We start from the raw sequence: 22,353 nt of genomic DNA, 5'->3' as shown, positions 1-22,353 counted from the left end.
CATTCATTGTAATTTTTATCAATTTTTTATTTTTGCCATGTTTGCAACAGCAGCATTTCTAATTTTGTCTTGTACTTTTATAGTGAAGTTGCATTTAATGTACATGCTCCAGTGTTCACAATAACTAGTAGGAAAAGAAATCTAAGAGTAGGACTACGTTAGCATTATAAGATGATCAAGTAATTGGTCCTTTTCTACCTTTACTTATTTGGAAAATGAACACCCAAAGCTTGTTACATAATGTTTCTAAAACACAAGATGCCCCATTTAGCTACAAAAATAATATTAGGACATCCATCAAGTCGTGGAAGAGCAAAAATTTTCTGTCAGATATGGGGGGGGGGAGTATTGTTTTTCATTAAAAGAACCTTTGGTTATATTAAAATAGAAAAAGATAGAGGATATTAAAGAGCCATCCTTATTTCATAGCCCAAGAAGAATTCGAAAATTGACCAGAGAACTTATGAGAATACAATTCTTGGCATTATATTTTCCTTATCTTGCACTATTTAAAAGGCATGAGTTCTGCCCAGGCATCTGTATAGTCATTTTTTATTAATGCTTTTCAAACTGGTTGGTTGTCATCAGAGACCTGGAGAAAACCTTAAGAGGTCAAGAACCCTCAGTCAGTACAAAAGCAATCCAGTGTCCAAGATTTTACATAAGTGAACTCTCAGTCAGTGCATTAATTGTAATAATCCAAAGAAGAGCCCAAGGGCTTCATTTCAGCAATGTTAAATAGAAATAGGGGATATTACAGATTCATCCTTATTTCATAGCTGAAAAAAGATGAAAACTTTGAAATTTTAGAAAATTGACCAGAAAATTTATGAGAATACAGTCCTGAATAAGGATGTATCTTTATGTGGATGGATCTCACAATAAGGATACATCCTTAATATTCCCTATTTAGCATCCCTGAAATGAAGCCTTTGACTCTTCATTTGATTATTACAGTTAATATACTGATGAGAATTTGCTTATGTAAAATGCAACTCAGACATTGGTAGTTTCACATAGATCTGTTTTTCTTTACTAAGTAAAACAGATCTAGTATTTCTTCCTTTATATAAGCATACACCACACATTCACTTTGAGGTGGGCATATCTTTCTGGGTTTAGATATTCGGCGGGCAAACTAGAACCCCAAATTTGATGATGGTGTTTGTTTACATTCTTGATATGAGAATGTGATGCAACATTCTCATCATCTGAAAATGTGAGTCAGTTGAGGAATTGACTTCTTCCATAATTTCACATAATCATATCAAATACAAAACAGGCTTGTCTGTCACTTTTACTAATCTGCACAGTCTAAAGAATGGAACAAAGTATGACTATTTCTAAATTTGTGTTGCCATTTTTTTCAGATATGAAATGAGTGTCACAAACAGACTCAACAGTTTCATGAAGTTTTCATTGCAGTTGAATCACCACTTCTAGCTGACCTGTCATTATAATTATATTTTTTCCCCACAATTCTTATGAATTCCACCTATTAAAGGCAGTAAACTTAATAGTATGTTAGTACTGGTTGACTAAAAGGGCTAGATAATCTAAGAACTTTGTTCTGGAGATCAGGCAGAATTTTTTCAAATCCACTTTTGGCCTTTATAGCCAGGGAGATACTCTCACACCAAATGATGAAATCCACCTACCAGCTAATGCCATTTACAAACATTTCTCCACAATGGGATTTGAATGCTTGGTCTGTGGGTTGGAGAGCACTAATATGTATATGAACAACTATTTCAAATTAGATAACTATAGTAAACCTCAATTTAATTTAGAACCTGAGCTCTGAAAATTATCAACCTTGAATTGTACCATATTTATATCAAGTCTCTTCCTTTCCCCCTCAGTTTGTTGTCAAGTGAAAAGAGCAGTTCAGTCTCTAAAATTAGTATTTGTGAAGCTGTTGCATGGTCTGCAATCTTTCCTCAAATGTCTGTTTATGAAAATTTCATGCAGCACACAATCAGTATAAAAAGCCACCTTGTTAGATTCCCCCCACACACACACACAAAAAATCTGTACAGTTAATGCTAATTGCAGCGTGTCTGTTGGCTAGTCATGAGTGTCACTACTGAAACACATTGCTTATCAGCAGTATTATGACATTCATAGTCACTTGACCGTACGTTTCATCTTACTCTTTAATGTGGAAAACAGTATGTTTTGTGTATAAATGATATGGCATGCATGTAGAAATCATGAGTGCCATATCATTTATAAACTTGAGGAGCATTATAGATTTTTCATGCTATATTCAGTGCACAATTTGAATGGATTTTAAATTCAGTGAAACTTGATTACATTCAAAATATATTTTTAAAACTGAAACAAAGAAGACAAAAACAGGTGAGATCTTTCTAAGTGACAAATACAAAATGTTATATTCTAGCTATAACAATCAGGGAAAAGAGGGAATAGCCATAGTATTCAACACTAAATATGAGGATAATCTCTTAATCGTCTTGAATGACAGGTAAAATCAAGTAGAGTGATGTGGCCATATATTAGAATAGGAAACTGGACAAAAAACTTATTTGTGCTTCTGGTCCCACAGAAGGTTCTAACAAGGAAGAAATGAAGGAATTTTTTGAGAGATTAGAGAAGCCAGCTGGCTCAATAAAAAAAGGAAAAGTTGGTCCTTGTTAGAGATCTAAACAGCAGAGTAGGAAATGATTACCAGACATATAGAAATGTTTGGGGAAAATTTGGAGAAAAATGCAATGCTAATAATAATGGTAACTGTCTGCTGGATTTCTGTTCAGGACATGGATTAGTTATTACTGACATGTTCCAACATAAATATGTGCACAAATTCAGGGAGAGAAGATGCAAGAAATAAGAAAAGCCTCATTCACTATGTTATAGTTGATAGTAATGTTTTCCTACTAGTTCAGGACACGAATATACAGAGGAATCGAAATAGGAAGTGATCACTATGTAGTTTTGAGCAGGATAAAATTAAATTTCATATTGAAAAGAAGAGTGTAAGAAAGTTTTAAGGTTGAGCAGCTTTCAAAGGTGAACTATTGACTGAAATAATATGCAAATATCATTGAAGAAAAAATGAAAGAGTTTAAAAACAAGAACCAAACCTTGGAGATTCACTGGTAAATCCTAAAGAAAACATTGATTGATTCAGCCAGAGAGGGCATGTGGTGAGATTGTCTGCAAGGATAGAAAAACCAGAACTTCATGGCAGACTCATGAAGTTAAAGAAAGTGAAGAAAAAGAAGAAAGCATGTCAAAAGCTCCTGGCAAGTAAGTCAGCTTGTGCTCTTATAGAATACAAAGAAAAATGTAAGAAAGTGAAGTATTGTGTAAAACTAGCTAAACAAATGTCATGGAAAGACTTTGGTAAGAACATAGGAAATAAATATCAGGAAGGTGACAAAATATTTTGGAGGCTATTAAGATATTCTAGATTGGAGTAATCACTTTGAAAGACTGCTAAATGAAATAGCAGTATCAGCATGATGGTAAAAAAACTCCCAACAGGAATGCAGTCAGGAATACATATCCATACTTGAAGTAGAAAAAAAAGTAATCAAAAACTGAAATGTGGAAAGATAGTTAGAGTAAATGAAATTTGGACAGAAATGCTCAAATATGGAGGTATAAAAAGTTTTACAATTGGCTGCATTGCATAATTCAGAAGGCCTGGTCAGACTGTCAAATTCCAAACAATTGGAGCAGAGCTCTCATAGTGCTCATCTCATAAAACTGAATTCGAGAATTACAGAGGTATTTTACTACTGAGTGTTGCTGGTAAGATTCATGCAAGTATACTCGAGAAACATCTAAAAAAAATTGTGGAAGGGAAGCTTGGCGAAGAACAAGCTGGATTCAGGCTAAATGGAGATGTCATTATCTGGTTTTCATTATCATGAGTCATCTCCATCCGGAGGTTGTCTCTCCACCAACTTTGTTCCTGCGCCTCCCTTGCACATCCTCTCATAGTCAGATATATCCAGTTCTTAAGATTAGTACTCCAGGTAATTCTTTGTATTTCTCATTCCTCTACCATTCCTTCCAGGACTGCCTTTTGTAGGTTGTCATGCCTTAGCAAATGTCAAAATATTTGGCCTTCTTTTGATAGTTTTAAGAAGACATCTTTTTTCTCCCATCATTTGTAGAACTTCTGCATTTGTTTTCTTCTTAGTACATGATACCTTCATAATTCTTCTTAAAATTCACATCTCAAAAGCTTTAATTTTATCTTCTGTTTCCTTTAATATTGTCCATATCTCAGCCCCATACAATAATATTGGCCATATATAGCATTTTGTCAACTTCATCCTCATTTTTATGCTCAGATTTCTAGATGTCATGTTTTCATTGTGTTGAATTTCTCTAGCTATTTCAATTCTTCTTTTTATTTTGTTGTGCTTCTTCCATCTTCTGTTATTAGGGTGTCAAGATAGGTAAATTTATCTAGTTGCTGAATATGTATGTCATTTATTTTGATATCAATTGTAGGCATTGTCTTTTTCCTGGTTATTGCCATTCTCTTGGTTTTCTTGGGATTAAAAAGCAAACCATATTCTTCATTCATAACTCTTACATTGTTGATTAGATTTTCTAGTTTTTTTTTTCCTGCCAACAGAATTGTATTCTCAGCATATCTTAGATTGCTTATGTACCTTCCTTCTATTGATACTCCTTTTTATGTTTTCAACTTCCTTGTATATTTCTTCAGTATATAAATTAAAGAGTATTGGGGATAGTATACATCCTTGTCATACACCTCTTTGGATTGTAAATTCTTTAAACATCTCATTGTCTACTCTTATTGCTGCTGTTTGTTCCCAGTATAGATTTGTTCACAGCCTTATATCTTTTTCATCCATTCCAATTTTATTGAGGCACCTGATCAGTTTCATATGGTTGATTGAATCAAAAGCTTTGGTGTAGTCTACAAAGCACATATAAATGTCTATTTTTTGTTTTCTAGATATCTTTCTATTACTGCTCTTAGAGTGAAAATAGTATCTCTTGTTCAAGGGGAGAGAGTATTTTTTTTTCTTTGAATTCAAATTGATTTTCACCTATTTCATAATTGAATTTTCTTTTGTTTCTTTGCAGAAAAATATTGATAAAAATTATACTCTATACTCTGAGAATTCTGTAGCGTTGTACTTTTTTGGAATGGGTATGAAAATTGAGTGTCTCAGATCTTTTGGGAGATATCCTGTATTGTAAATTTGGTTGCATACCATTGTCAAAGCATTTATGCCTATATCATTAAGAGCCTTTTAACATTTCCTCTGCGATTTCATTGCTTTTCTTATCCTTTAATCCCTTTATTGCATACTTCACTAGCAAGAATATCAGGACCATCTAGATTGTTTGTGTTAGGTTTTTCTTCTCTATATGTGTAGTACAGTTGCTCTGTATATGTATTCTTGCCTTCTCCACAGTATTTCCTCCTCATTAATGATAGGTTTACCATCTTGTGATTTTAAGATATTGCTCCCCTGCTTTTCCTTTTCTTGTATGTTAGTTCATTTATCTTGTTGTATAAGTTTCTCTTTGTGTGCATTAGCCAGTTCTTTCCTTTCAGTTCCGTTTATCTTAGGTAATATTTTTTTTGATGTTTCTTGAATGTTTGTTCTGAATGCATCCCAGTTCTGTTGAGCTGTTTCCTTTGTTACACTTATATTACCAAATATATTGTTCACGTTTTTATTGAATTCAGATGCAATTCTATCTTTTATACTGGCTTCTGTAAGAATACTAGTGTCATATTTTGGACTTGTCTTGCTCTTTTTGATGTTTTTTAATTTTAATCTTGCTGTTACCATTATGGATTATGCTCTTATTCATCCAAGAAGAATTTACACCTGGAAGGTGTAAATTCTTCTTGGATGCATTAGTTATTACAAGGCAATTTTATTCAGAAAACTGGATAAGTTTGTCTCCTCTGTCATTTTTGTGACCCAGTCCATAATGTCCCATGCATCTTCAAGTTATTTCTGATCCACTTTGGCATTCATATCTTCCATTAGCAATACGTCATCTGATTTTGTTGTGGAAATTGCCTCTTGAACTTGCTCGTAAAATTCATTCATTTCATTCTCTTGGTGTTCTGTAGTAGGGGCATATTCTTGAATTATAACTATATTAAAAGGTTTGGCTCCAATTTTCACTGTTGTTATTCTATCATTAATGGGCCAGTAGTCCAGCATGCGCTTGGCAGTGTTGTTCTTCATCACTATTGCTACATTTGTGTGTGATTGGCCACCTGAGTACACAGTTATATGGTTTTTTCTCTGAAATTTTCCATCTGACTTCACTAAGTCCCATAATGTCTAATCTCATATTTTCCATTTCTTGGAGAAGGTTGTCAAGTTTTCCAGATTGGTACAATGTTCTGACATCCATGTTGCTATTAATAAGGTTTTACTTCTACATCTTAGAAAGGCCTCATCTGTTGTTATCCTCCCATTTGGTGGGATAGTGACATCATTTATTGCAATAGCAGTACCTTACTTTGACACATTTGCAAACTCTTCTTTCTTGTTTTTATCTTGGGATGTAATAGTTGCAGGGATCTCAATCACTACTCCATTGCTTCTCAAATTCCTGGTGTGATTCATGGCTGACTATGGGTATAAGGGGGAGTATTAAAAAGTCAAGATTGATAACTGTGAGGAAACCTCCATATAGCTTGTAAAGAATACAGAGAAAAGATCAAGAATTCTAATCCAATCTCCAGTCTGCATCTTCCTGTGTTGTGCTCTGTTTCTAAGTATCCATCTGGATAATGAGTAAAAAAAGGATCGACTGACAATTTGAGACTTGGCTTACCAAATTGTATTTTGTAATGGCTTAAACCACACATACAGATATGATGACACGAAATAATCAGATGTCAAATTTTTTTCTTGACAATTATTCATACGACTATTACACTTTTATACAAAAGATTGGTGAAACATGTAGGAGGATAAAATAAAGCTACTTGACAAAGATTATAAAAAAAAGTGTAATAGTCTTATAATCAGATGTCGTTTTTATAGTTTGGAAATCTGTGCTATTAGATTTACATTTTCTTACATAAAAGTAACTCACTCTATCACAACTTTGATAAACTTTATCATCCAATGAAACATCAACATCTGAAGTGGTAAATACAATGTTTGACCTCCAGAGCAAGGGATCCATTTTCTCTCCCTCCCCCTTCTCCATGCATGTAAGTATACATACCAAAGTAATTGAATTTAAAAACTGTTTACCACAGATGCTTTCATCAAGAACAGCATAGGGTTCTTTCATCGTGAACACCATACTATTGTTGATTTGTGATAGATTATGCATCTTAGAAATTCCAAGTCCACAGTTCAACATGAGTTTCCCGACAAACAGGAAAATAAGCACATATGTTTGCCTCTGGGTAATATATGAATGCCATGTATATATGTATAAATAACACTAAGATAGAAGTGAAGAAATATTTAATATAAAAAATATGTGAGACTTAACCCCTGTTTTGCAGGAAGTCTATTTTAGGGTATTAATTTATTTAAAGCAATTTGTTCATGTATTATAAGAAAGCAAAGTGTATAAGCTAGGGTCCAAGGGTCACAATTTAGCCATCCAGGATAACGTATGGCTGGAGGGAAAGTGAAGCTACACGAAAAGGAAGCTGGAACGCTTTCTAAGAAAAATGCGCAAGTGGAGGTGTGCAGAGCACGATAAACAACATGGCGAAGTGTGCGAATCTCCGAGATTGAAGCACGCAATATAAAAACAAATCCTCCCCCCCCCCACACACACAGGGCTTTTTGGTTCCTGTTTCCTGACCTCGTGGACGTTGGCTCTCGGTCTCTGCCAGCGGAGAAGATTCTAGGCTGGCCGTAGAAGTTATGAGTCGTCTGCCGTAGCATGCGAGTTAGGGCTAGCTATTTCCTCAGACCAGGAAAGCTATGCTATACCGTGCAATGGTAATCCAGATGTGTGCCTGCAACACTAGTGAAAGTCCTGAGCGGCACATAGCCTTTCCAATTTGGAGAATCTGGCCGTGCAGCTATCGCGTGTGACCCGGAGAATTGTAGATCTAAAGGAGCCTTGATGTCCAGACAAGGCTGAAGAAAGAACTGAAAGTCATTCTAGGGACGGTAATGTAGATTGTCATATTCTGTTTTCCAGTTGAAGATTTATGTGCGAAATCTTTAGGATATTTTGTGTAATGGACTTATTGTAAGGAACTTTAGGAACCATCCCTAATTTAACATTGACCTGTCCCTGTTAGAGAAATCTTTCCCTAGAAGGGATTTGTATAAGAGATGATTGTGATATGTTGAGTAATATAACAAGTGACCACGTGAGTGATAAAGGATAGGCTACATAGGCTAGAAGTTTGTTAAATTATACATAGAAGTGGTCCAAGTAATTTGTTCATATATTTGTAATGTTAATATTGGAATTAAGGTCTTGCTAGCAGCACAATATAGTTAACCATGCATTTATGTTTTTTCATGTATAATTTCTTGATTTAATAAATGTTTCATAGCATTTGCCTGTGTCCAGCTTGTTATACGAATTCAAATAGCCACTCATAAAATTACCATCGAACCTAGCGGGAGAGACCCACGAGTATAATTTGATATTTAGAGCCATGACTGCATGCTAAGAAAATAGAACAGGAATTAGTTTATTTATTGTTGGAAGTTTATTACTGTGTATCACTCTGAGAGAGCCACCTTGGATAAGAGCCTCGTCTATCCTCAGTATTGGCTGGCACAGTGAAAATATAAATTTTTCAATATTTATCAGGTGAATTGTCTCAGAGGATATGTTTAAGAGCAGCGTCCCTTACTTGGATAAAGTCCTAATCATAATAATTTATGATTAGGACTTCCTTATTAGGCAAGAAAAGCCTAAATTTAGCTTTTTTAAAGAAAGGGAAATTTGCATGAGTGAGTAGGGTATATGCAACTAACAAGATTAGATAAATATATAAAGGTAATATAGTTATAGAATATGCAAACCATATAAGGAGTTGGTACATAACTATGCTGAAACAGGCAATAAATGAAAACTATCAACAAATTCAAATCTGACTTTGTAAGGCCAATAGCAGAAAATTCACCTCCTTTCCAAATGGAAGCCATGCTTCATCGTCACTTTCAAAAACCATCAGACAACTTCTGCTCACCTGTGCTTCTCCCCCCCCCCCCAATTCATTCATTCTGCTTATTTGACAAGCCATGCAGTGCTCAGACATCTCGAGTTTCAACATCACTTGCAACCAGTGCCTTAAGCACTGATCTCCATATCATTTTTCAGTAGGACAAGGAAAACCTGGTCACCTTCAATGCCACCAGGACACAATCCTTCCTTTTATCTTGCCAAAAGGATCTCATCTCACTTACCTTTATCCTCTTGTTCATGTGTAGAGGATAATACACATGTTCAAGGATAATAACTAACTAAAAGTATATATCTATTATTACAGCTAATATTTTGCATTGGTTACCAAGTCATCATTAGACATCATTGTTATGGCAGAGCATGACTAGCAGACTGTGCCTCACTCCCTTTGTACAGGATCAGATGGTAAAAACAAAGTGCTACACAGAAGTCATTAGTTAGAGAGGCTGTTTTTGGAATCAGCAGCTTTAAAACATTCTCCAAACCTCAACAAGTATGGCTGTATCATTTTATCAAAAATCTGTCAGGACAGTCATTTTAAGATCGAATTAGTACTTGTTAACTCTTATGCTGGACCATGCCTTACTTCACGTAATATCTGTAGACTGGTGTACCTCCCCTTTTTTAATTTCTTTCTTTCTTCTCTTCTTGCTCCTTCCTCCCAATGCTATTAGAATATTTGAGGACTAGGGGTAAATCTTTCCTATTTTGCTATTTCATCTTATCTTATATGGAAAGGGCCTCTGCAACCCTACCACTTTCTTCTTGCAGTGACTTCACTCCAAAATGCTAATATGGTTGTGCCTTATAATATATCTCATGCCGCATTCAGAGCTTAGGCAGAGGGTCCTGTTTGAGAAGTATATTACAGTCTCCAACTGATATTGTGAATGAGCAACACAGAAGGTATAGGATTAATCTTAGAAGGGAATTTTACATAGGCACATGGAATGCTCATGGTCTACAGATGGGTACTCTTGAGATTGTCTGTAAAGAGATGGATAGGTATAAAATTGACATCCTGGGAATTACAGAGACCAGATGAAATGGAGAAGGTCACTTCAAAAGGCAGGATGGTAAGTTAGTTGTTTACTCAGGTGGCGACTCAAAGCATTATGGGGTCGCTGTGATACTGGAGACAGCTCAAGAAAGAAGCCTTCTTGGTTAGGATACTTTCTATTAGCCTTAAGGCTCAGCCTACCAATGTACCAATCATGGTAGTTTATGCACCCCACATGGATAGGCCTAAAAAAGAGAGTGAGGAATTCTATGAAAACTTACAGACTGTTTTGGACTGCCTACCAAGGAGAGACATACCTTACATCTTAGGGGATATAAGAATTAGGCTGGAGTGTGGTATGTTTGGTCTGGGTGAACATAAAACCCGTGGTGAAAGACTGTTGGAATTTGCCCATGCTAAGAGATTACTTATTACCAATACCTGCTTCCAGAAACACCCATGACGGACCTATACTTGGATATCTAACATTGATAGTCAAGGCACCAGATTGATTACATCTTGGCTCTCCAGCAGTGGAAGACAAGCATCTCTGATGTGTATACTTGTCCTGGAGCAGATTGTGGTACAAACCATCAGCTAGTAAGATCCAAAGTAAGACTCCAAAAACTTCCAAGTCAGCTACATTCTGCTAGATTGGATGTTAGAGTAATTCCCAGTGGATTCAAAGAAGAAACATTAACTCGGTTGGATGATTTTTTGAAGACCAATGAGGAGAACTCACCAAAAATGCTTTGGGAAGGAGTCAAGGTGATAATACAGGATACAGCCAAGAAGTATCTCATCCCAATAAGAAGACCAAGAGACCCATGGATATCAGATTCAACATGGGAACTAATCAAAAGAAGGTAATTGGAAAAATAAAGAGACAGTGACTGAAAAATATAAGAGATTACTTAGAGAAGTCAGAACAGCCATCAAGCAGGATAAGGGAAAGTTCTATACTAATAAATGTGAAGAGATAGAGTTACAGGTGAGGAGGCACAATTATAAAAAGATGTTTAATTTAGTTCGTGATCTAAAGCACAAGTTTAAGCCCAAATTGAATGTCATCAAAGACAGGAATGGAGCATTATTAACAGAAGAATTGGAAATCAAAAACAGATAGAAAGAATACTGTGAGGAACTATACAATAGAGTGGATAAAGAAAATTTGGAGGAGCTCTCTCACCAGGAAAATTTTGATTTGGAACCTCCTCCACTTAGGCATGAAGTTGAAAGAGCAGTTAAACAGCTTAACAGCAATAAGATCCCAGATGCAGATGGAATCCCAGGGTTAACAGCGTTTCATAGATTGATCTCAAGGATATGGGAGACAGGATCATGGCCTGGAGACTGGAAGAAGTCAGTTTTCATACCACTACATAAGAAGGAAGATGTGAAGGCTTGCAAGAACTATAGAACTATTAGTTTAATATCTCATGCAAGCAAAATTTTATTGAAGATCAAGCTAAATAGGATTGAGGCAGAGATGCCCGAGGAACAAACAGGTTTTAGGAACGGTAAAGGCACCAGAGATCAGATCCTTTGCCTTAGACAGGTCATAGAAAAATATAAAGAATTCAGACTCTCTCTCTGGTAATGTGTTTCTTAGACTACTCGATAGCTTTTGACTGTGTACTGCATGTGAAACTGTGAGAAGTAATGAAAAGAACGAGTTTTCCCTCAACATACTATCAGGTTGATAGCCAACTTATACAGGGAGCAAGAAGCCACAGTAAGAACAGGTGTTGGATTGACTGATTGGCTTCAGGTTAGAAAAGGAGTTAGGCAAGGATGTTTACTTTCTCCTCACTTGTTTGGTATATATGCGGAGGACATCATGCGTGAAGCATTGGATAAGCTCAAGACAGGAATTAGGATAGGTAGTAGGTTGATCAGTAATCTGAGGTATGCTGATGATACTGTACTCCTCTAATAACAAGGAAGAACTAGGACAAATTCTTGATAAACGTTAACAGGATAAAAGATTATGGTTCTCAAAGGAAATACAAACAGGGAAGGTCTTGAGAAACAAGTGTACCTTAATGGAGAAAGAATTGAGGAAGTCAGCAAGTTTGAGTACCTGGGATCCATTATTAATGTGAAGAATTGCTGTTCAGAAGAGTGTCAGGAATCCTAAACAACAGGCAGAGACTTGTCTAAAATTTGGAAGGATGGATCTATCTCCATGGGAACAAAATTGAGGATTTTGGATTTTTTCCAACAGCAACTTATGAATGTGAAACTTGGAACCTAAAGAAGTCAGATAAGAAAATAATAGCTGCTTTTGAGATGTGGTGTTACAGAAGGCTGTTGAGGATATCATATACTGAAAGGTGTACAAATGGATGGATGTTAAAAAAGATCAGTAGAACTTTAAGGCTCCTTAAGGATATTGACAGAATAAAGTTAAAATATTTGGGACCCATTGAAAAAAATGAAAGGAGGACTTTTCACAAGTAATAGAAGGTAAAGTTCCTGGAAAAAGAAGGGATAGACCATCAATGAGATGGGTGGATGGTGTGTGGAGTGACTGATCTGCAGAGAGTTGAAGCTTCCAGAAAAGCATACAACAGGACTATATGGCAAGACCTGGTGTAGCACATCACCGAGCATCAGAGTGATCATGCAGCATCTATGGATGCCCAGTGAACGTATGGATGGAAGACGGTGCCAATTGGCTTCAGCTTGTATTGTCTATTACAATCTTAAACTGGTCCTACTGTTAAGAAATTATATGCTGTTTGCATGCAGCAGACAAAACTGTTTTTGTACTATGAAGATGCTAGGAATAACACCAGCAAAATATTAGCAAATAAGTGCATAAATGTTTATTATTTTCTTTTGATTCTTGTGTTGTGAATTAAAACCATTAAACAAACAAAACATGGATGTACTAATGCTTTGGGACTTAAACAATCAACCAAATAGTATTTTAATACCTACCTGCCACTGAACTATCCATTATCACAAAGGTCGAAGCTGTAGAGAAAGACTGTTCCATTGTTGCATGCCAGGTTTGGCTGAACTGAACAGTGATATGCTTGTGAACAGGGGTTTGTTAAAGGGTGTGCTTTACCAACCTGTTTATGTACTATAAAGATGTTCTACCTCACAAAGGTGGTAATAAAGCTAAGGTAACAAATTATAGACTGATCTGCATATCTAGAATTGTTAAGGTATTGAAAAAGTTGTTGAGAGATAGGATATAAAAGTGGATTAATATGAATATTAGACAAGGAAGATGCATATATGGTGGTATACTTAGATTTTGTAAAGGCTTTTGACAGATTGCCACACCTCAAGTTGGTCACTAAACTGAGGCAGATGGGATTGAATAACAGACTAGTAAGTTGGATAAGTGACTGGCTATCAGATAGATATCGGCAAGTTTTTTTATGGGGTTGCAGTGTGCCACAGGGGATTGTTTTGAGACCATTGTTATTTAATTTGTATATTAATGATATTGGGATAGGTTTAACTGATAAGGATGAAACTAAGAATATTATTTCTTGGCATCTTTAATTTATAGTATAACCAAGTGAAAAAAAACTTTTAATTACATGCTTTGCCTATTCATCCTCTTACTACACTGAGGTGCTGAAGAATTAAAGAGGGATGCTTGGAGAGATATTAAATGAAACTCTGTCAGTGACCAAATTAATATACAGTCAAAATAAAGTTTATATGCTTTGTAATGATGATTGTGGTGGAATTTTGTATTTGAAAAAATTGACTTCCAGCAAACATGACAGACTGTTTATATGATTAACAATCTTAAACAGAATTCAAGCTTGAAATAGTATGCATGCATACAGTTGCTCATTCACTCATAACACATACCTGTTGTTAAACTGTGAATGAAATTATTTTGTATGTTTTTGTTCTTCATTCACATTTAACATAATCTACCATATACCAAGCAAGACTTGTTTAAATATTATTAAGTCTATTTTATTTATTGCTATGTTAATATTATAAGAATTCGTATTTAACATTTTTTACTGCGTATTAATTGAAATGTAAATTTCAATTAATACGCAGTAAAATTCCTACTTGTAGAAGTTTAACGTTATGCAATAGCTCAATTTTATTGTTTTGTTTTGTTGTCATGGAGACGTATGTAAGTAAGCGAGCGCGAGTTTGGAACAGTGCATGAGGAGAATGTTAAAAGTTTATTGAAAAGAGTTTTAGTTAAAGAGATCACGAGAATAATTTAGGCGGGAAGAACGGATATATAAGCGAGGAACGCTGAAAATTTAGAGATAGAAGGGATAGATAAGGAGATAGAGAGGAAACATAGAGGGAGAGGATTGGCATTCGGTTGGAATTGGAGCATTCAGCATTCGGGAATCAGAGTGCGATAATAGTGAGTCGGCAAAATCACTCAAAGAGCTAATTAAAGTCTACTAGTTGAGAGGCGGTTAGCTAATAAGTTGTAGAATAACCATTATAGCTACGGAAGACAGCTGAGTGACTACTAAATAGACTAGCGATACTTGAGTTGAGATTTAATTTCAGGGCCGACCTTTCAAGGACACACAGAATCTTGAAATAAAGCACGGAGTTACTAGAGAATAGTAGAAGCTGTAAAGTTGAAGTTTAAGGATAGCTGTGTTTAGAATTATAGTGCCTAAAGAATTAATTGAACGCAGGAAGAATGAATAACTGTGCATATAAAACCTCAAGTTAAGAATTATTGTGTTTTGCCTTAATTCATGAGTGATCAGTAGTACTTCATGCAAGAATGTTTATGTGTATAGTGACCGATGATTAATTCAGTTATTGCTTAGAAGATTTATTTAATGAGTGCCGTATACTGTTTAAGTGTTTACAGTTATAAAAAGTATTTACATATAAGTAGATGAAGAAAAAAGATTATCGGTAAGATTATTCCAACCTTTAATATTTCTATACAGAGAAGTGTGTGAGTTTCATCCTAGAATTTCCTTATACTAACAGTAACTATTGCGGAGAATTAGCTGAAGTGTAAAATTAAAAGTGTTTGTTTGTGAAGAGGTATTACTGCAATTTTTATTATATTTGGAACTTAAGGAACTTAGAAGACTGTATTATAGAGATAACAGATTTACCATTGTCTGAGTTTGTATGATTGTACTTATCAGAGGAGCTAAAATGTTTGTGATATCATAATTACTGATTTGAAGTTGAGTGTAAAATTTGTGATTTTAAAATTAAATGTTTGTTTTTGTTAATCAAAAGTTGTATTTTGCCTGAATCTCTTTTACTGCACCATTCATAAAATATTCGAACCAAAGCGGGTAAATTAAGTAAGTTAAATATACTCGGCCAGTATATATAATAACAACATATAAGGGAAAGGTGGTTAAGAGTTGGTTTATCTTCAATCTTGAACTAATTCAGACATAAAGTGGTGCAGTCTTTAAATATAAATTTTCTTTATATTTGAATTAGAAATCAACTTGCAACCTATCAACTAGTTAAGAACATCGTAATAACCATATATTGGATCCAAAGTATAGATTGAGAAGAAGTAGGATCCAAAACTGTCATCCATCCCTTACCCTTCTTTTTCTTTTTCATTCTCTGCATGCAGAAAAATCTGGTTAATTTAGTATTGTATAATTCAGTATTTTATATCCTAAAATGAATCTTATTCCCATCAGCTGAGAAGTGTTGTCTAGATATTCAATTTCTGGTTGTTGAGGAAATTTAAATTCCATTTACTTTGATATATATATATCTAGTTTTATTAATTCATAAAATGTCATACTATCAATGTTTTCCTGCTGTATACATTAAATTAATAACATCAGGCATCTTTCACCATAAATGAAATCATCTCAACATAATTAAATCTGTCATAGCTAAAAACATCCTGACTAAAATCTCTTTTACAGGAATATATGCTTAAAAAAATATAAACTTCAGCTAAGATGAAGTCTTAGTTTAAGTAGCTGGTACCCATTTATACAAGATCATGCTCTGTTTATAAAGAATAGAAATACAAAGTGATTCACCTTTAGCAATAAAATTTAATTCTGCTGATTCTTGCTATAGAGAACTCAGAGAAAGGAATATAAACTATAGCAAAGAAGTTACTTATAGTAACTTGTGTGCTATAGTGAATTTTCTTTAAAACAGCATTATGCATATTAGGCTTTAATTGGGACCTTTCAATGCATCTGACATTGGTTGTAATAGGCCAAAATAAGGTGCATAAATTACAAAATTACAGGATTTTGTAATTCATTAATATTGAGATATAAATATGTAGTTATAATGCTATTGTGCACAGCAGTTATGATGGACCTTCAAGAATTATCTTGAAGTAAAATGCTATCAAGGTAATTTATAGATTTCTCACTGTAAATAAGAAATAGATATGCACATTTTTCTTTACTTTAAATAACACGTTTTTTTTTTCCCACAGATTTTACAAGCTTCATTCCCGTGGCTTCTGTGAAGTCATAACATTTACTGTGCCAAGAAAGGTAGGTCCATATTTGTCAAGATGTTATGAAAATTTTTGAGTTTAAATAGCCCAGAAAAAATGTGAATTTTCCATTTTTGATTCCCTTTCATTACTCATTAACTTATTTGAAAATGGTCCAGTTAGGATCACATTTTTCTGTTGTCTAAAGCTTTAAAAAAAAAAAATAATATCTGTTGCACTTAATGACAAACCACAAGTGAAGGTTGAAGAAGGCAATAATGATTAGGGGAAAAGGAGTAACCATAGTATTCAACACCAAATACAAGGATAATCTTCAATGGAAAGCAATATCAAGTAGAGTGATATGAGCATTATCCTTCTGTCATTTCTAGTTTGTAAAGAAATTTAATTCAAAAGAAAAATATGTGACAATACATTTTGAGAAATTTTTACAAAAATCTCCTTTTACAGGAAACTTCAGCTAAGATTACCAGTTTAAAAATATCACTAAATAGTATTCATGGGGTCACTTTAGGGTGAAAGTTGGATAACTGTGAGGAGAGCTCCACTTAGCCTTTTAAAAAATGCAGAGAACCGACTGAGCCTTCTGACCTTCTAATCCTCACATTCTCCTGGTACATCCCTTTAATAAGTATTTACTTGATACTGAACAAATGACAATGGGCTGGCTGTTTGTGATTTAGCTGACCAAATTGTATTTTTATTGGCTTAAACCAAAATAAAATGATAATACAACATGTTGGAGTTTCATGCTGGCTAGAGGTTACCCACTTATACAAGATACCCCACTGTTTTTGTCAGGGAACCAGGCAAATATCTAATGTTAGCTAATGGAACAATCTCCAACTCAGCATCAGTAGAGTTAAAGATTGGTACCATCAACATAAGAAGCTCTAACAGAAAAGAAATTAAATTAGCAGAAGAACTGGATAAGAACCAGATCAAAATAATTGGTGTTACCAAAACAAAGAAAACAAGAACAGGTGAGATTCTTCTAAGCAACAAATACAATAAGTAATTATATTAAGACAATAATGATTAGGGAAAAGGAGTAGCCATAGTATTCAACACCAAATACAAGGATAATCTTCAATGGCAAGCAATATCAAGTAGAGTGATATGAACAGATATCAGAATTGGGACCTCAACAATAAGACTTATTTGTGTCTGTGGTCCCAAAAATCTTCTAAGGAAGAAGTGGAGGAATTTTTTGAGGCATTAAAGAAGGCAGCTGACACAATGAAAAATAAAAAATTGGTTCTTGCTCTAAATCCAAACAGCAGAGTAGGAAAGGATTATGAGACATATAGAAATGTTTTGGGAGAATTTGGAGAAAAGTGCGAAGCTAATAATAATGGTAAGCACCTGCTAGATAATGCACCTGTTCATGACATGGACTAGTCATTATTAACATGTTCCAACATAACCTGGTGGAGTTGTATTGGAAGAAGTGGAGGAAAGAAGGAATCTTGGGGTGATTGTGGATGGAAATTTGAAGTTCCAATGTCATACTGCAAAAGGTGTGAAGACATCTCAGAGAATTGGGGCAATGTTGAGGAGAACATTGACCATGAGAGATAAGTGAGCTAATTCCATTGTTTAAAGCTTTGATCAGATCACATCTGGATTTCTGTGCTCAGGTCTGGTCACCAGAATTTGAATGGGATGAAGTAACCTTGGAGAGGGTGCAGAGTTAGATAACAAAAATGATATCAGGACTGTACAATGTTGAGTTGAGTTTGGACTGCAGAGTTTAGTGGATAGAAAGCAAAGGAGGGAGGAAGGGGGGGGATCGAGACCATTTAAGCTGTTGAAGGGTTATTATCATATTAACACTGAGGAAATTTTTCATATGGTAGAACAGGGGAAAGGAGCAAGGACAAGGGACCATTCCTGTACATTGCATAAGGAGATTAACCGGTGATTGAATGGGTAAGGAGTAAGGTTTTTTGCTTGTAAGAGTGGTAAGAGCCTGGAATGCATTGCCTGAAAGGGTGGTGAACATGCAGACTGTGGATGATTTTATGGAGTGGTATGACACTTTGTGTTGAACTCCCATGATGAGTCGTGTTACTCCATGGAGGTTAGGAAAATAATAATAACGTGCACGAAAGTCTCATTGACTGTTATTGTTGATAGTGATAACTTCATGCTGGTGCAGTACATGAGTATAAGTAGTAGTTTTCCATTTGCACTACTTTTTTTTTTTTTTTTTGTTCTAACTAGTACAGTATTTGTTTAAGCTTCTATTAGCTTGTAATTCTTTCTTTAAAAATCTTTCTTCACAAAGAAAACTTTGTCACTGTCAGAGAATAGACACTATTTATTTTAAACTTTATTTAGCCAACAAGCAATGAAGAATCAAATTACTTTTACAGTAACCCTTTCCCTCTTGGGAAAGGGTTACTGTGAAAGTAATTTTCCCTCATGGCCAACAGCATATGGTGGCTTTCTTTCTCTTAAAATTATCTTAATTCTCTGGCAGAAGATCAATCATACATCATCAAAAGGCTGTTTGAGTTTCTTAAGTTGTTAGCAGCATTTATTTATTATGTACAGAAATTTTAGCACTGTTTTAGTTTTTTATATTTCTTGCCTTTTGACTTTTATATTGCTATTTTATTTTTAACACTCACTGGCTGGCTTGCTTGTTATCATCTAACTGTAACTAGTCATTTAGAGTGTTTTCAGTGATGCAAGCCACTGCAATTATTATTATATGAGTATCTCCATAGAATCTGATGACTCATCATGAGAAACTCACACTAACCATTTTACACACACAATATCTCTCCTTAAACTCATTCACTGTCAGGACACTCAACTAAGTCTGGCAATTCATTCCACTCACTCACTCACCTCTCTTCAAACAAAAAATCTAATCCACATAAACTTACTAATCGCACTCTTACACAACATCCGGAAGTGATCACTAGTTCTATTGATGTCACATATTGAAAATTCCTTTAGTGTCAGTCTTATGGAACCCCTTTCTTAACTATATTATAACTTTATTAAGTTTCTATCTTGTCCCCTCTTTTCTGCCTATTAGCTAAACATTGCCATCCACGCACCTTCAATCTATCATCCTAGACCACCTGTCACCGGCTTGGTTACTTCTCTCTGAATTCTCTATCACTTCCTAATTTCTAAGAAACCAGGGGACCAAATTTGGGCAAAGTAGTCAAGATACAACTGAATAATAACATTATAAAGAGGGATAATAATAATAATAATCCCTTCATCTTTATGACTTATTAGTGTGTTTTTCTAACAATGAAGTAATCTCTTGAGTTATTTTGCCAACTTTTGCAGCATGCCCTCTGAGCTTCAACTCCTTGTCCACCATTGCCCCAAATTTCCAGCCTTATCAATTTCCTACAATTCAATACCATCCCTGTGACATGTTATTTAAATTATGCAGGATATCTACATTATTAGCAAACAATTGAATATCTCCCACCCTATTAAAACATTTTCTGTATCATTAGTATACAAATTAAATAGTAGTGGCCATAGTACAGAACCCTGAGGTACTCCACTAGTCACCTTCATTCTCCTAGATTCCACTCCACCACATACTATTCTCTGCTTTCTATCACCCCCCCCTTATCTATGCCACTAGATTCATATTCCATTTGCTCCAAGTTATATAATAGTTTTCCATGCAGTATTTTCTCAAATACATTTGCAAAGTCTAGCAGTATCATGGTATAGCTGTTTCCCCTTGTCTAATTCTGCTGTCACTATTATAAAGTATGAGTAAATTACTAAAGCAGGACCTACTTTTTACAAAGCCATTCATTTGTTTCAAATCCCACTACAAAATGGACATTTGTGAATTCTTTGATGGGTAGCTGAGCTTAGTGGAGGCCAAAGGTAGCCTGGGCTTGAATAGCATGAAGTAGCCAAAATATATTTGGCCTCAAGAGTACCTGAATTATCTAACCCTTAGCCCATCTATCATACTAGAGGATTTTTTGTTCCCCAAGCTAGTTTTGCCTTAATAGGACTGAATTCAAAGGAAATGCCATGCTACTAATTTCATTACTCTCTTTTTCTTTTTCTTTTTTTAATAATAAATAAATCATCAAAAATTAAAGATTGCAAATTATGGTCTTCCAAGTCGCTCTATCTTGATGTCAGATGGAATCCAATTCAATATTTTGCAATACACAGATGTATTGCAAAATTGCTTGCACAGCCTTCCTCCATGGCAATTGTCATCTTGTAATTTTTTGGCTGTATTGACATGTGGTTCTTGCTTAGCTAGATTTAGTACAGTAGAGTTATTGACACGTTCCATCCAAGTGGATCCAGGAATCAGTCTGTGACATGTAGTTCCTAAGGAATTAATTAGATCTATATTTTTGGTACTTATTGTCCAGGTTTAAGAATCATATAAGAAGATGGATCTGCTGGTTGCATGATATAATCTTATTTTGTCTTTAATGATGATTTCCTGATGTGGCAGAGTTTTTTATGGAAGACTAGAGCCAGCTGTTTTACATTTTCTAATATCATTTTCTTTTTCTATATTGCTGATGTACAATCCAAGATATTGAAAATCCTTTGCTCTTTCTAAGGGTCTAATGTTGATATGAAGTATAAGGTTTCATAACCTGTTTACTTTGGACTTTTGGATGTTGATCTGCAGACCAACAAGTTTAGCCTGTGCCTCTAGTAGACTGAGATGTTAAGGTGATAAATTATCATGCCAGAGAGAGAGAGAGAGAGTGTGTCAATTAAGGGAAAGTACTTTGTTGAAATGATGCAAGAGTGATGTTAAAATAATTGTGATACTGTATTCATGTATGCATTAATTCCTTTTAAATACTTTTGCATTACACAATAAGCTAAGATTGTTTTGTTTTTTCCTGTTATTTTAGTCTGAACTTTTTCAAGATGATTTGTATCCTGACACTTTAGCAGATGTTCCTGCTATTTTAGCTGAAGAATGGATTGAAGGAAGGGATGCTGAACCCATTTTGGTAAGATTTTTATATAAAATATATTAGTATAAGAAGTGTATGTTTTGAATGGAAAGAAACAAGTAAAATGCATTCCAGTAGAGGATAATGAGATAACCAACATCGAATGAATTTTCATAGTGTTAATAGTGGTAACTAGTTCACATAGTGGTAACTAGTTGTAATAGTTTTCCATGCAGTAAAGGTTTTACTATTAGGCCCAGTTGGGACTGGACCAAATAGTAAATAAACAGCACAGAAACTAACCTCAGTTTCATATCCAAAACCAATACTGCTGTGGGTACCTGTTTGGCTGATTTTATTATTTTCATTATCTGTATATCCTTATATACTAGAGAATCTGCAGCATATATTATTTTTATCTATTTCCATTGAGAAGCTTTTTTTGAAAGTACAGAGGTAAGAAATTGATCCCAGACATATAATAAGTATCTACTGGGTTTCTGCTGATGTGGCTCATCATTACCCCAGTGCTATGATCCAGTACAAAAAATCTGTCTTCTCAATTACAATACAATGGATTTGAAAAAGGAAGCAGTCACCAGTAGAGAAGAATAAAAATGAATATCACGTTGAAAATAATTAAAATTGAAATATTGCTTAGTGTGACTTAAATATTATTGAACATTATTATTATAGGAAAAAGTGAAAGAGTTTGAAAACAAAAACTAAACTTAGAGACTGAGTTGCAAAATCCGAAGAAACCATTGATGTACTCAGTCAGGATATGGTGAAGTGTCTGCAAGAATAGAAAA

General features: G+C 34.7%; 1 protein-coding gene across 1 annotated transcript in view; it reads left to right on the top strand.

Annotated features, from left to right (window-relative positions):
* The window catches only part of LOC150095655 (coronin-1C-like), a 145,823-nt gene that overhangs the window by 104,129 nt on the left and 19,341 nt on the right, over nt 1-22,353 (top strand). Inside the window, exons 8-9 of the mRNA XM_090409935.1 lie at nt 16,584-16,644; nt 21,497-21,598. Coding sequence (XP_090266061.1) covers nt 16,584-16,644; nt 21,497-21,598 — 163 coding nt within the window. The remainder of the gene's footprint in view (nt 1-16,583; nt 16,645-21,496; nt 21,599-22,353) is intronic.

The sequence above is a fragment of the Typopeltis vanoorti genome, chromosome 20 (genome assembly GCF_054136105.1).
Source record: "Typopeltis vanoorti isolate ZY-2024b chromosome 20, IOZ_Tvanoo_1.0, whole genome shotgun sequence".
In the NCBI taxonomy this organism is placed as follows: domain Eukaryota; kingdom Metazoa; phylum Arthropoda; class Arachnida; order Uropygi; family Thelyphonidae; genus Typopeltis; species Typopeltis vanoorti.
Note: the sequence above shows the minus strand (reverse complement) of the source record. Positions and strands in the feature narration are given on the sequence as shown.